The sequence below is a fragment of the Paralichthys olivaceus genome, chromosome 10, assembly GCF_024713975.1.
Source record: "Paralichthys olivaceus isolate ysfri-2021 chromosome 10, ASM2471397v2, whole genome shotgun sequence".
Taxonomy (NCBI): Eukaryota; Metazoa; Chordata; class Actinopteri; order Pleuronectiformes; family Paralichthyidae; genus Paralichthys; species Paralichthys olivaceus.
Genome location: NC_091102.1, coordinates 19,719,224 through 19,734,772, shown reverse-complemented (window position 1 = coordinate 19,734,772; position 15,549 = coordinate 19,719,224). Strand labels below are relative to the sequence as shown.

Below are 15,549 nucleotides of genomic sequence, written 5' to 3'. Positions count from 1 at the left end.
GTGCTCCAGAGTCACTTCAGAATTATTCCTTTCATTAGTGAGTCCTCCTCAAACAGTTCTACTATATACTGTGACTTTTATTGTTTGTGTGCTGGACACAGAACAGTCTATGGGGAAGAGTGAAGTTACAAAACTAAAAATGTTGTTGCCATGACAGAAATATGCACCTTCACAGGTTTCAAAGGTTATTAAAATTGAACATATTGTGTGTCTAAATCGCCCCGAATTCAACACTGCACCTTCCTGGGCCACAAGTAATGCACATAATTAGTTTGAATGGGTTCATGAGATATTTAATCTCTCTCTCTCTCTATATATATATATACACATATACATAGTCTCTGAACTCATTTGTTGTTTTGATCATGTGTTATAGGCCACAGCATATGATTCACATCATTTTCAAATCCCACCATTCCCATGACCCCTCATGCCATGTGGAGGCATCGTCATCCTCTTTATACACACACCCATACATATATTTATACACACACACACACACACACATACACATTCATATGTGTACCGTATAATGATCTCACCACATTCCATTTACTCTGTGGCAAATGGCCTGGTCAGAGTAATGAGATCCTCAGCAGCAGTGTTTCAGATGAGTGGATGACACTGCTAAGGAGAAGGTTGAAGTAACAAATTCACAGCGATGTTTGTCATTTCTTCTTATTATATGTAATACAAGTTTACTGTTTTGTTTAAGGGGCCAATGCTCATACAGATCTTGTTACCATAGACTGTAAATAAAGATGGATGACACATCTCTGCTTCCTCTCACTATCCAGAAATTAAGCCAAAACATCCTGGATACAGACTCTGCCATCCTGTATGGTCATAGTTAGAGTTTGGCAACCAAGCTTTGACCCCATCACTTCCCCTGATTTGATTAATGTAATGGGAAGTGATGAGATATCTCTGAGCCTCTTGTCAGAGCCCACAGGTGGGTGCTGGGGTGGTGGAGGGGCTGAATCAACAGGCAGCCATACTGACGCAGGGCAGCAGAGGCATTGACAAGCAAAGAAAGAGATGGAAAATCTTTGCATCCTAAATTGGGAGGGTGTGTAGGACAAAGGGGTTGTGGAAAATAAGGCGCATCACATGACTTGAGAAGTGCAGCTTAAGTTGTTTGCCTGAACTAGCTCAAAAGTGTCACTCCATTTGTGCTTATGTATGTATGTAATGCAGATATAATGAAGTGATGAAAAAATAAAGAATCTCAATCACAATATACTAGGTTGAACATTCCAGCCTTCAAAGACTTTAAACTTTCAATATAAATGAGGTCTTTTGTGTAAAGAAAACATTTTTTTAGAATATTGAATTAGATTATATTGGAAACTCTTTAAAAATCATACCAGTACAAAGTGAATAGGCCTTCAGAGAATGAATGTTTTCAGCCTCATTTTTGATGAACATAATAATTCCAGGGACATTGCTCTGCAGTTTGCATTCCCCATTAGTCTATCATTTATTGTTCCATGATATGTAAGGAGGTAAGAGTTTGTGTCAGAAAGACCCGTCAACTCGCTCATGTAGGCAGATAATGAAAAGCAGTTTACAAATGGCACCGACAGTAGGTGTTCAAACCACAATCTGATATTGAGGGTGAAAAGATATATAGAACTACACAAGAGGTTGCTGCATCCATATCTAAACTATCTAGATAATTAAATACTCATAGATAAACCACACATGTGAACAGTGACAAATGATTTTGTATGATTTAATCTCTGTTAAAAAGGTCAGTGTGTTTTTCTAAAACGTGTCTGTTCTAAAGATGTCTGTTTGGAATAGGCTGTCACAGCTCAGAATGATTCCTTGTCATTGGTGAGTTCTCCTCAGACAGTTCTACAATATGCTGTCTACTTTATTGTTTATGTGCTGGACATTGTTTTTTTTTAGAGTCTATGGTGCAGAGTGAAGTTAGAAAACTTGCGTAATTTATCATGCCTGGTTTATCTGCAATGGAGCTTTCGCGTTTGCACAGAAATTTACTATGAATGTTTTGAGTAAAAAACATTTGTCTCTGTTCATGTGTGTGGTTTATCTATGAGTTTTATTGACCAACATAACAAATTTTTCATCCATTGCACGCTGGTTATTTCAGAGGAATCGACACAATCTTCAGACCCAAGCTCAGAATTTTTCAAAATAAAAGCCATATATTTCAGACAACCATGTCTGTGTCCGATATGGTGAAATGAAAAATCATATATCGAATCATCAAAATGATTTGGTGGGACGGATATTATTGACAGCCAGTTGTCAACCACTGGTGTAGTTCAAGGACATTTCTGGGATTAGTAGCCACATGCTGGACATCTAACTGACAATGCAGCAGATATGGCTTGGCTGTAGGAAGATGCAACCTTCCTCCTGGTCTTTTTTTTTCTAGTGGTGATTATATTGTCTGAGTGAGTGTTTAGATAAGAGCATGTGAATTTTCAAAGTCACCTATCTGCTCTATACAGCAGAGGTAAGTCCTGCCTGTCATGCAGTGAGGCAAATGCAATGTGTTGCTTGTGTAATTACGTTTCCGCAGGTTATTGTGATGTTCAGGCGATGTTAAATTGGCTGCCTTAAACACAATCCACAGGCTCCCCACTCAGGTACAGTCCAGCACTGGGGCGGCTGTGAAACTTTTAGTGCCCATTAGGATTTAACCACAGATGCATCGCAACAAAACTAAACAAACTAAAAGAGAATAAAAGCCATTAAACTGTATATGGTCCATCAATAAAGATTCTGCAGAGTTAGTGAACTCTTAAATGGCTCAGGGTGCAGGCTGGACCAATAACAACACCCACACACTGGTGGCAAGCCAAACAGGGACTCATCATTTTGGGAGGGAGGCACAAAGAGCAATTCAGAGTTCTGACTAAATCACTATCGACGCTGTGTTTGCTGCCTCTGACTGACACGCAGCATCACTCTACTGTTACCACCTTTATCCACCACACAATAGTCACTGATCCATCATTCACTTGGTCCCAACATAGGGCGGCATCAGCAGCCATTAATATGCTAAATTAGAACAAATAGGCTCAAGGATATTGAATACACGAGTGTGACCTGAGAACACAAGCAGCTGCATGGAGGAGGAATTCAATCTTAAGATATATCTCACACAAACGCAGCCAGACATTCACACGTAATTTCATACTTTGTCGCACCTCATAAGAGTCATAATGGGGAACGCTGGAGGTTTCACTCTGCCAAAACACACACACAGAATCAAACACAGAGTCAGAAAATGGGAGGACTGTGACAGTTCGATAAAAGAAAGCCAAGGTCAGGAATTTGGAGCGCAGCTGTTGCCAGAGCAGTAGAAATAACATCCTGGTACATGCTGCCCAGTGGAGCCGTGGCTACATCAGAAGAATTTCCTCTATGTCAGACCAAGTTTTTGTTCCTGCAACAAGTTTTGTCCCAAATACTGTTTTGAGTGTATGAAGCTGATTGGTGGGTTGGGTACACTGGGAATAAGATGGCATCTTTCCACATTCATCCCACAATTAACACCCTACATGTTTCTAATGATCGCCATCTATTTCTATAAAACAGAGTTTAGGACTAATTTGACTCGTCAGTGCTTTGCCCCAGCGAGGACTAATAGCAGCTCCAAACACAAAACACATTCATCCAACTCAAGGAGATCCCCCCCCCCAGTTGTGACACTGACAGTGTGTGTGTGGAGAAGGTCCAGGAGGCCTCTACCCAGCTACCTGCCCCCGTAATGAATCTCCACTGTGTTGGAATTACTGACAAATTACTCACCTCAGCTGCCTCCACCTCCAGTCGCCTACTTGCTTAGTCATGTGCATCACTTTGGTATTTTCCTTTGACAAAGTAAATTCATCTCTCTTGAAGTGGGTCAGGATGCTGATGAGTGGCAGCAGTTTGATTCATCACGTTGTGTATACTCACTGTCGCAGCGTCATCCACACTTTGTTAAAAACACAAATGTGTGTGTATATATATATATATATATATGAGCTCCACATCACTTTTATTGGACATATTAAGAAAGTTTCAGTATGAACAGGAGGACCTGGTATCAAGGACTTACCATTTCAAGACAGACTTGAAAAAATGTGAGCCCATCCTTTAATGGATGAGTTTTCAGTCCATCATAGTAATTAGGAATGCATAGTATATTATTTTTTATTATTATTAGTTTATATGTATTAACATTAACCTCAGATGGAGATGAACGTGTGGTCTTTTCTTGCGATGGAAAAAAGATAGGCTACCTTTTATATAATATATTTACAGAGTTTGTATTTACAGTCATGGTTTATTAACTGGTGAAAATAGTCCCCCTAGTCGATTCTGTCCTGCGGAGATTTTTAGACAACTGCTCCACTCTGTGGTGGGGTAAAACAAACTGTGTTGAGTCAAGATGGAAGCTTCAAGCTGCAGTTTCCAAAACCTCTATACCTGCAAATATCACCTTCATTTCAACTTCAAAACTTTGCAATGCAAGAATGTAGATGGATGTCCAGTACAAGTTTTTTTTAATTTGAAGAAACCTCAACCTCAAAGAAATGCTTATCAGCTCATTCTCATATGCCTCAGTAGTGTGGTCAATAATGGTAGTGATGGCTTAGCCCCTTAGCTAACATACAATACAGAGCAGATCATAGTAGATGCCAAATAGGCAAAAAGCATTTGAATTACTAAAAAGTAGAAAATCAACAAATGGCCCAATGGAACACACTGAGACATGAAAAAATTCTTACATTTTCAGTATGAATCATTCCTATTTGTTTTAAAATCTTCAAACAAATGTATTCGTTGTGGGTTCATGATATTTTAGCTTTCAATCCAATCACATGGTAATTGTAAATGTTTTATTTATTGTGTTTTCTAGTCTTGATGATAACTCAATGAATGTGTGTGTGAAGCGCTTACAATACAGTTTGCCATTCACCCATTCACACACACATTCATACAGTGCATCTATTGGCAGCACTTTTTTGTCTATGAGGGACAATTCAGGGCTCAGTATCTTTCCCAAGGACACTTCAGCATGCAGATGGGGAAGACTGGGATTGAGCTGCCGGCCTTCTGGTTGGAGGACGATCGCTCTACCCCTCAGCCACAGCCAATGATGAACATGAAAAGATTTGTTTTATGCAGTCAGTGTTTTTGGCACACACAGTGTTTGGCACCCATTACAGTGAGAACAAAAACTGTCAGGACAACAATTAAATGACTAGAAAACATTACATTTTGGTTACAACAATTGTTTTAAAAACCAACAATTAATTAATTATTAACAAAAACTGTATTTTATGCGGAGCTGTACAGGACATAATGTCATTATCCTTTCACATACATCCATACATGTACTGTCACTCACACATTTATAACGTTACACTCACATACTATAAAGTGGATGAAAATATATGTATTTGAAAGTAGAAAGTATGTTTGAGAAAGACCCAGAATATACTGTATATTATGCCCAGTGAGGCTCATTGGAAAATTAAGTTTCCTCATTGTCTCTTTTCAGTGAGACTTTTTTAAGTCATTAAAATAGATCTGAAAATACAACTGGTCTTCTCTTTTTGCAGGTGGCAGTTAAAGATCTTCTGCAAACCACCAGTGAAACTGTAAAACTGTCCTTTTTTTAGAAGTTGCAACCATTGCTACTTCTGGTAGAGGACGTTTAGACTAAAAACATATAATAAATGAGACTGTTCCTTGCTTACAGACACTTGGATGTCACCACAGGAGCAGTATGGAGGCATTTTATGTTTTTTCTCTTGTTCTTTTACGTTTGAAGAATCTGTCCCAGTTACTTGAATTGTATTGGATTTGGCTGCAGTGCTGTTTACCCCTGAGACTCGAAAAGTGTTCTGTAGACCCAAACACTTCACCCACCCCTGCAGAGCACATTTGTGAGTAGAAAATGAGGGAATTTTCATATTTTGGTGAACTATTTATTTAACTTTAAGACGGATAGCATGTCCACATATAGACAGGAACTAAAACAAGGCTGTGTTAGAGAAAATAGACAGACATCAAGAAACCCAGTCCCGCTAATATGAGCAGCTCCATTTGTGTGGGCTCAAAGTGTTGCTAATCGAAATTACTCAATGTCAAGGTTAATTTAGTGCCTTGAACACAGAATAGTGGTTCTCGTGTTTGATAAACTCTACCGTATAAGCTAAGCAATGAGGGGGAGCACCCAAATGGGCCTCATTACAATCTACCTTTGACATGAACATTTTAATGTATATTATTATATCAACAATTAATTAATTATTGATATATAATTATATTTAATCATATAATTGAATGAAGTGGAGGCTCAGCATGATCATTTTGTATATACACAGCAAAAAACTGGAGACAGACAGACCTATGTAGCCCCAGAGCCCCACATACGACCATGAATGATTCAATAGGTAAATTACCTAACTGCCTTCCTTACATCAGCTTTATTAAACATAAAACCTCAACTTCTGCTAAGAATTAATCTAAACCCATGGGTGGATTCATTTCCTACCCAGCATGCCATGCAATTTGCTCTAAGACGACTTACAGTGCTGCGTCTCTTTCAAAGGTTCAAAAGGCAAATGCTGGAGAAAAATATGAAATGTAAGAAATTCTCTCTCTCTCGAGAGAGGATTCACTCTGCAGTTTGACCCGGAGATCTTCTGAATACAGACAGCGGACTGGACCCGCTCTCATTATGCACTGCAGCGGATGCACGTTGACTTCCTCTGTCCAGTGACAAAGGCATAGCGAGATGGGAGCATTGATTTCGAATAAAAAAGCCATTCGAAATTGGTAATCATGTTCAAGTTCTCACAAGGATGTCAATGATGTAAGCATTAGTGTTTAAACATCACACAAACGTTCATAGCTGCTGTCCATGGGAAATGAGCTTTTATGTGAACCTTCTGTTGAAGTGATCCAGGTGAAAGGTACTTGAGACCATGATTGGAGAACCTTCAAGCAGCTATAATCAGTATCTTTAAATTAACCATGTATCACATGCCAACCTTTATGCAAAAGGGGTTGGTTGTAGTAACACACTAATAAAGAATTATCCTCCAACTCTGAAGTTCTCCCGAGTTCTACAAAGCATTTTAAGGTCTATCAGCTCATTGTTTCGGTTTTATGGATCAGCACTTCACTGTTTCACTCTCAGTGTTTTCATTAACCTCGATACAAGCCATAGCAGACAAGTGCTTTTCAGACAAATGGGTCATAATTCGGATATAGTGATCAGGTAAACCACTAACAGTGTTCATTCTGGGTGTTTTCATACATGTTTGGACCAAAAAAATGTCCTTTTTTACAGTTTTACCAGCTCAAACCAGGCGCACCCCACGCAGTCTGAGTTAACACGTGTCCGGTTTATGTGTGTCTGCACGTGTCCGTGTGTGCATGTCAGCGGGAGAGACGAGCTATGAATGAATATGCACTCAGCTATAAAGAAATATTTGACTCATTTAAGAAAAGTATTGATCATTATGTGTTGATTAGTGTTGATATTGTGGTGTCATTTAAAACATGTTTAAACTGTATCCAGTCAGAGACGTCAGCTGAGTCTGTGTGTGTCTCAGTGTGTGTGTGTCTCAGTGTGTGTGTGCTAGTCAGCCCAAGACACAGAGAGAGAGAGTGTGTGATATCGCCCTTATATTTAAAACCACCGTTACATTTCCCTCAAGTTCTGGGACTATGCAATTTAGTTATAGTAATCAACTGCTTATAATGAACCATTTCTGGTGTATTAGAAAAACTGTATCAACAACATGTGGAATTAACTATAGGATTTGTCATGTTTATTTCTGCTTTGGTGTAAGTAGACAGAGGTTTCGAGTGTTCTTCAATAGCCTGTCAGCGGTGATTCACTAAATTTGTCTTCTACAAAATCTGCCTCAGACCGCTGATGGTTTTCGTTGCATCCAAACAAATCATCTGATCTCACCAAGCTGCAAAACCCCCACAAAAGGAGTGTGTTTCCCCTCACTGAGCGCCAGATGCAGGGGACATAACACAACAGAGCAAAGCAGATTGTGTCACATCAGCTGTTAATTACAGAATAAATTAGAAACTCAAATTACTCTCCATGATGAGTCTCTGTTATTCACATTTGGAGACAGAGTTCATTCTTAGCCACTGGGATGCAGCTATAGGACACTGACAAAATACAAAAAGTAGTTATAATTCGAACATATATCTCAGTAGATCAATAAAAATACAACTTAATTTAAATTATGTGACAGAAGAAATGTAAATCTTAATAATTTTCTTTTAAATCCAAGTAATCTTATGAAACAAGAGTCAACAGGAGATGATGTACTCCACCAACAGCACCCACAAAACTGCAGATCATTTTGTGTTATTGGTTTGAAGTCGTAAAACGTCCCCATGAGACAGAGAAGGGACAACTTCTATCTGTACATAAACAAGATATTTATTTTAAAAGATACTTCAGAGCAAAATAAAGAAACACTAACAATGTTAGCAAGCCAATTCTGCTTGAGAGATATCAGACACCAGGTTCTGTCTGTATCACATTATCCTTATCCTCAGGGGCCACAGTCTGTTGTTTTGAAATAAAGGACCACAGTACAAACGAGTCATTTCTGACATTTGTAGTTATACATATGTTTAATGTATCTTCACTCAAAATTTATAAAAAGACACAAAAAACAAACTTACAAGACATGCTTGAAAAGAAAGATATAATGGAATAGACTGATATTTAATGCAATAATTGATGATTTAATATTTCTTATATTTATGGAACCTATTTCTTACTGTAAGTGCGATGATATGGCCAACTCACAGAGAACGTTCCCATATATGAGACCATCTCTTCCTCGAAATAACTTAGGAGTAATGATGAAGTTAATGAATGTTGCAAAATCACAAAAGAGTTTTGAAGTTTTCCAATAATTTGAGTACCCTTTCTGCTGCCAAGGTTGTCAATTGTTTCGCACAGGGATAATCTCTCCTTCTTTAGACATGGTGAATGTGCTACTAAATCAATCTGGGACTTGGGGAGAGCAATCTCAGGCTGCTTGAAACTGGGCAGCCACGAAAGATTTGGTGGAGACTGATGGCTGTGCTGTATATAAGGTGACCTCTCGTCGCCCCCGAGGAGGAACAATGTTAATTTGCAACATGCCTGAGGCTGAAGACGTCTCCTGTGGGCAGCTACGTCCAGATAACAGAAGCGACTCATTTAGATGTGAGTCACTGCAAGCGTTAGATCCATCAGGCCTTTTAACCTCGGCTCCACTTTGCTTTGGGAATGTGGTCATTTCTGAGGATTCTGTTACATGGGACTTTACAGTTACACCTGGGGAATAAAATGGCAACAAAGATTAGCACATCCTTGGAAGATATGCATGAACATAACTTAAAGGGGAGATATTATATACATAATATACTTTTACATTTTTCCTTTCTCAAGTGAATGTAAAATGTCTGCAATGTAAAAAACCCAAAGTCAACAATTAAGGGAGTTCCTCCACCTTCAGCTCCTGAAACGCAGTTGTCCAGCTGATACTTCCGCGGCATCATGATGTCACATACTCCACATCTGCATAATGCAAACTTAGCTGCTACTCTGAAACGCCCCCTAACAAAGCCATGAAAGGAGGCTGACATTGGAAGCTGTTGACCAGTCATAACAGAGGGGCACAGTTCCCCAATCAGAGCATAAAGGTGTCTCAGAAAAAGGAGAAAAGAGGAGCTGCATCAATGGACAGAATCAGGAAAGTGTTTTCTGAATGTTAGAGCACATGAACCTTCTCAAGTAATAACACAAATTAAAATGATGAACCTGAACATGAGCATTATATGTCTCCACGTGGCCGAATCAACCCCTCACTGAGCCGGATATAGTGTTGTTGCAGGGATGTTGCAGATGATTGTTGTAGTATTTTGTCCACCCCCTGAATGGTAACAGATCCAAAAAAAAAAAAAAAACTTTTAAAAGCCTGAGAATAATAATAATAATGTGAAAGGCCTTGTAAGATTATCAGAAAACTGCCTTTCCCATCAGCTTTAACTAAGTTTCATTAAGAGAATGGCTGTGAACATGTGGAACAGAGGGACGTCAGCGCCTGTGTGTGCATGAGTCAATCACAGCTTATTTAAGGGAAATGGACCCAACAAAATCAGTTAGCTTCTCAATTTCCATGAAACCAGTCTTGAATGTAGATTTCAGAGATTGAATGCAGCTAATTTCTGCCCTTTATGGTCATTGAGTTGAGCAGAAGTGTTGACTTACTGACCTCAAGCAGGATATTTTGGTCTCATGAGGAATCGGTCTGTGAAGGTGAGGGGGCGGGGAGAGCACCTTCACTTGCACCACAGAGGATCATTCAGCGCAGGTGAGAGCTGTAAGTGGATTGATCCTGAGGTTTGAAAGGCAGCGGAGGAGCTGCCTCAAAAAGACACACTAGGACCCTCAGATGCACTGGGAGACACGGAGCTGAAGAGCTACCCTGTCAGTTTGGTTTGGACTTTCTGTTTACTCATGTGTTTAAGTGATCAATAAAATATGCTCAAACCTGAATGGTTTGTCTCTGGCTGCTGTGGTGAGAGGCCCGTGGCATGGTCTACTGCCACACGGTCTACAGTGCATTATATAGTCAGTTCGGTAAGGATGTGGTGGGACCCATTAGAAACACCTTGCTTTAAACAGACCCCGGTGAACACCTGCGTGATAACACCTGACTGAAGTGCTCCTGAACAAGATGTAAGAGTTCTGTCGTGTTGAGAAATGTGGCTCGCTGGGTAATCATGTATAAAAGTATTAGATTGGTGTACTTGGAAGAAGGAGAATGATATCTAATCAACGGTTTTCATGAATTTATCAATAGTAAATGTAAAATAAAATAGTAAATAAAAAAAATCCTTCAGAATTAATTTGCAGTTTTCTGTGGATAATCCACAAAAGCAATGAGTCAGTAACTAATAGTTAGTCAGTAACTAATACAAACCAAAGCATGTATATGTACAACCTCTTGATAATGGTTATTTACTTTTTTATGTGTAGACAAACAGTAGAAGACACTTCATGCCCTCAGGAAAAAGAAGACCAATACCTGAGGTTTGATTCCCTAAAATGTTAAATATTCATTAAAAGATGCAAATGTCACAAACCAAACTATTACAGGCTTAATTTTTATTTTAAAATAGTCAAGCTACATTACAGTATTTTGAAAATAGTCTAGTCTGTAACTTACTCCAGCAGACAAAGGGTGGTGATGTATAACTTTAGCCAAATACATTTTCATGATATTGTAGTTTCTGTAATAATGAAGACGCGTCTCTCTCGAGCACAATAAACAAGACGACAAAACTTCAAGAGGATGACAAAGATGTCCAAGTCAAGGGAAAAAAAACACAAACTTTATTCTCTTCTTTTTACAAAACATTTTAGAGTCAACCTCAATAAATAATAAATCCAATACAGATCTCCATGAAGCAAATGATCAAGCACAAACATGATCTGACACATTTCTTCAAACAGCATTATTTATATCACCTCGGTGCTAACTTTAAATACTTGCTGCTCTAAAATACAGAAACAAAAAATGTTAATGTACCACTGAAAATTACAGAAGCAACACAAGACGTGCTGGAGAGGTTGATGAAATGAATGATGATGAATGTGAAGGATGGAAGTTTGACAAATTAAAAAAAAAGGCAACTGAGATGTTTGCAAATGCGCCATCCCTTAACTGGCCGACGCCTTAAACCTGCAGCTTTACAGGAGACATCAAACTACTGTAATGATCAGAAGTTTTTCCTATTATTAAAAATCTTTGAACCCCCAATCAGCCATTCCTCAGTTTGTTCAACTGAAGCACATCTGGATGCAGCCAGATGTGGCTCATTTATCTACTTGTACGTGTGTAATGTAAATGTATACGTGGAGCAATGTGTAAGTGTTTCACTGTAAAGCAGCCTTGTTTTAACAGCGACTCATTACAGAGTCATTATGTGTAATCAAACCTAATCACAAGCCAAGTGTCTGAGCGTAAACCACAATGACACAAACGTGACGCCCAGATGTTGTTTCTATAATTAGAACTGGAGTTATGACTAGCCCGGCTGTGGGAGTAAAATGCACAAGTGTGTTAAGGTAATGTGGAGTACAAATATCTGTTACCTGCATTCAGTAAATCCCAGCCGTGTCACACAACTTGTTGGGGGTGTCATGTTTTACTGTGAAGTGTTCGTGAAGATATACTGTATTTCTATTTGATCTTATAGCCTGCTTTGTGAAATAACAGCTAATGCATGTTGCTGAAAATACAAGAATCTCTTGCCGTTAGTTTCTGCTTTATATTGAACATACCCAAAAATAATCAGGTTACATAACACGGTATGTATCTAGTGTACTGAAAATATTAATACAATATTAAATAAGTTGGCTATAACAGAGCCCAGTTTGAGTAAGCTGCCCAACCTCATGACATCCAGAACATTTTGATAAAATAATCACCAGTATTATAATCGATATAACCTGATTAAAGTGTTTTTAATCCAGTGTGTAAATATTGGTGGATAAAATTCATTTTAAAATACATTCAGCTTTAGATTGATCGACTGGATCTTGAGTTTGCATCTGACCATGACAGGATAGAGATGCTTACGTTTGAGACATATTTGATAATAAAATAAGTGAGACCTCGACTCTCTAGAGGAGCAGCTCACGCGCTGAAATGAAAATATATATAGAACTATATATGTAGAGAATACCTGCAAAGCCAATAGTTGATTCAAGTTAAATGAGTGCAGATATGTTTTATACATGCCAAACAGAGACACACAACATCTTCAGTACCTGCAGTCATTTGTTGACTTCCAAAATGTAATGAGCCAATTTGAGGAAGTAGCTGAAAAATAGATGTGATTGACTAATGAGAGTTTTACCCAGGAGCTTGTCCGCCCTCTAGACGCACACTGGGAACCTGACTCACTAAATGTGAGTGCAAATATATGCTATGGATGATTCCCAGATTATGCCAAATGGCCCGTGCATCTGATAGTTGCTATGAGACAAATAAGAAACGAACGAGTGCATGTTTCTGGAATACAGGTGAATAAAAATGCAGCAAATCACTAACATGCAATTGAATTTCAATCTTCGCTGCATTCGTTTCCTCATTTTCGCTTTTTTCATCTAATCTTTGTCAGGTTTCACATGAAACTCGGAAAGACATTGTGCATTAGAGTGGATGTTTACTGGCCTGCACCCAGGAGGAATGGTAATATCAAACTGAAGACAGAGTGACCAGTCCAGGTCATATACAGACTGTTCATGGCTTGTTCCATAAACCTTTCACCCCTCACTCTCCGTTTCTACACATTTAATTCTAAAATGAAGGTGAAATACATCATGCAGATCAATCTACGGTGCACATACAGCACTGAGTCAAACAGGCAAATGTCTACAGGCACACAGTAAAACACCCACTTCATCACTCAGTGCCAAATAAAATATACAAAATATCTGGTTAATAGTGGCTCGTTGACCATTTGTGTTGAATAATGTTCTCTGTAATGGTCTAAAAAACGTGTCAGAATGTGATGTAGGAGGGAAAACCCTGGTTTCAAATGTTATACTAATATTTGCATATACTCTCAGGTGCCTACAGGGCAGAGAAAAAACGTGATGTGATGTTAAAACATGAGGTGAAACAAAGTGGTGCGTTGTGAATCAAAAAAAATCAAAGTGACCTTTCAGAAACAGAGACAACAGTGTTTCAGATACAGCAGGTGTAACAGTGCAGATACACGTCTTTACAGTTAAATACTGGAAATGATCCGATTTTAAAGTCACTTAAATATCGGGACCGTCAAATACGGGGAGAAGTAAAGAAACCAGGCACAGTGCCATAAGCTCAGGGGTCATGTGATGCACTGGGGGGTGGGGGGGTGGGTAGAAATTAGAGTGTGCCCATTCCAGTGACTTCAGACGTCAGCCTAGAACAGGTCAGAGGGAGATGGGGCGGAGGGGGAGCAGGGGGAGGGAGGGGGAGGACAGAGAAAATAAAACAAGTGTGAAAGAGGAACTTTCGCTCCAAAGTGAACGTTATGCTGCGGCGGCTGTTCTGTGTGCTTCGCTTTACTGGCACCTGTTCTTCGACAGCATACCTGTCATCATACTCGTTCACAGAGAACATCTTAGTGTCTGAAAGAGTGGTCAAATAATCATGCAGAGCTACGCGCCCTCTGGAAGCCATGCAGTGGACTGAAAATCAAAGAAACAACACATGATAGTGTCATGAAATATCTTGAATCTGTAGAAACGGTTGCGTCCCTGACAAAGGCATCGTATCACTCCTCCTCCTGAGAGCGTTGCTTTGTGGCAGTCGTGTTCGAGTTGCATCTTTTTTCTTGGCGTTTTTTTTCTTTTCGATTTTTTTTTCTAATTAATTTTCTATACAATGACACAATATGACTTGATAGGTGAATGTATCTAAGATAGCAATGACAGAAATAAATACCATATTGTTCTTGGAAGTAAGCATGCTAAATAAATACTTAAAGGAACAGTTCGACATTTTGGGAAGTTCCCTTATTAGCTTTCTTTCAAACATCAATACCACTCTCTTTACAATAAAGCAAGGATATGGTTAGCTTAGCTTAGCTTAGCACAAAGACAAGAATCAAGGGGAAAAAGCTAGCTGTCTAAGGGTAACTCAATCTGCCCACAAGCATCTTCAGAACTCATTTATTGGTGTATTAAAGTTTGTTTGCTAAATTAACTTAAAAACTTAAGTGCAAAAACAACAACTTATAGTTTCACTTTGGGTTATGAGCCAAACCTCTGACAGGAGCAGTGACAGGAGTTTTTTTAATTGCCAATTTCCTACTCCTAAATATGCTAAACTAATCTAGGCTAACCATCTTCCAGACCTAACTTTATACAGTAGTCAAAAAAAGCAAATAACTATATTTCCCATAATGTCAAATTAGTTATTAACCATACACTGGCTACATCGATTTTCAACAAATGTTAATTTGACTTTTACTACAGATCTTTCATAGACTGATGCTAACGTGTTACAAACAACCAAGGGGCTACATGGGGAAGTTCTATGGGACAACACATTGTGGTTAATTTTGACGCTGCAGTTTTGGTGTTAGCTTCTAAAAAGAGAAGCAGATTTATGGGGGGGGGGGGGGGGGGGACTTCAGGATGTTGTCATGGACGAGGGATCATTCCACATGGCAGCCACGTCCCTGAACCTGCCAACCGAATTGTGGGAGAGCAATAGCCATTAGTTTTCCTGCGGACTGCTCTGTGAAATCTCCTGAAGAAGTCAAAGACATAAAAGTCCCATTCGTGAGCATGTGGCTTCCCCTGCTGTATTGCATATAACATTTGACTTTGAGGTGCAGGTAACCTGTGGACAGCAGTGAGCTTCAGTTTTCTCAGAACTGTGGATAACAAATTCATTTTCTTTGCTTGTGATGAATTAAGAGGTTTCAGTGGATGAAATGGAAAAAAAGAATTGGATAGTGAAGCATGGCAAAAACATT

General features: G+C 39.0%; 1 protein-coding gene across 9 annotated transcripts in view; it reads right to left on the bottom strand.

Moving 5' to 3' along the window:
• Nucleotides 1–11,381: 11,381 nt before the first annotated feature.
• The window catches only part of pcbp3 (poly(rC) binding protein 3), an 88,090-nt gene continuing 83,922 nt past the window's right edge, over nucleotides 11,382–15,549 (bottom strand). For 7 of the 9 annotated variants that reach the window (XM_069533200.1, XM_069533203.1, XM_069533195.1 and 4 more), the window contains one exon: nucleotides 11,382–15,255. In XM_069533200.1, the coding sequence (XP_069389301.1) occupies nucleotides 15,201–15,255 (55 nt within the window). In that variant the 3' untranslated portion in view covers nucleotides 11,382–15,200. The remainder of the gene's footprint in view (nucleotides 15,256–15,549) is intronic. The other 2 variants (XM_069533202.1, XM_069533201.1) reach the window with 1 other exon arrangement.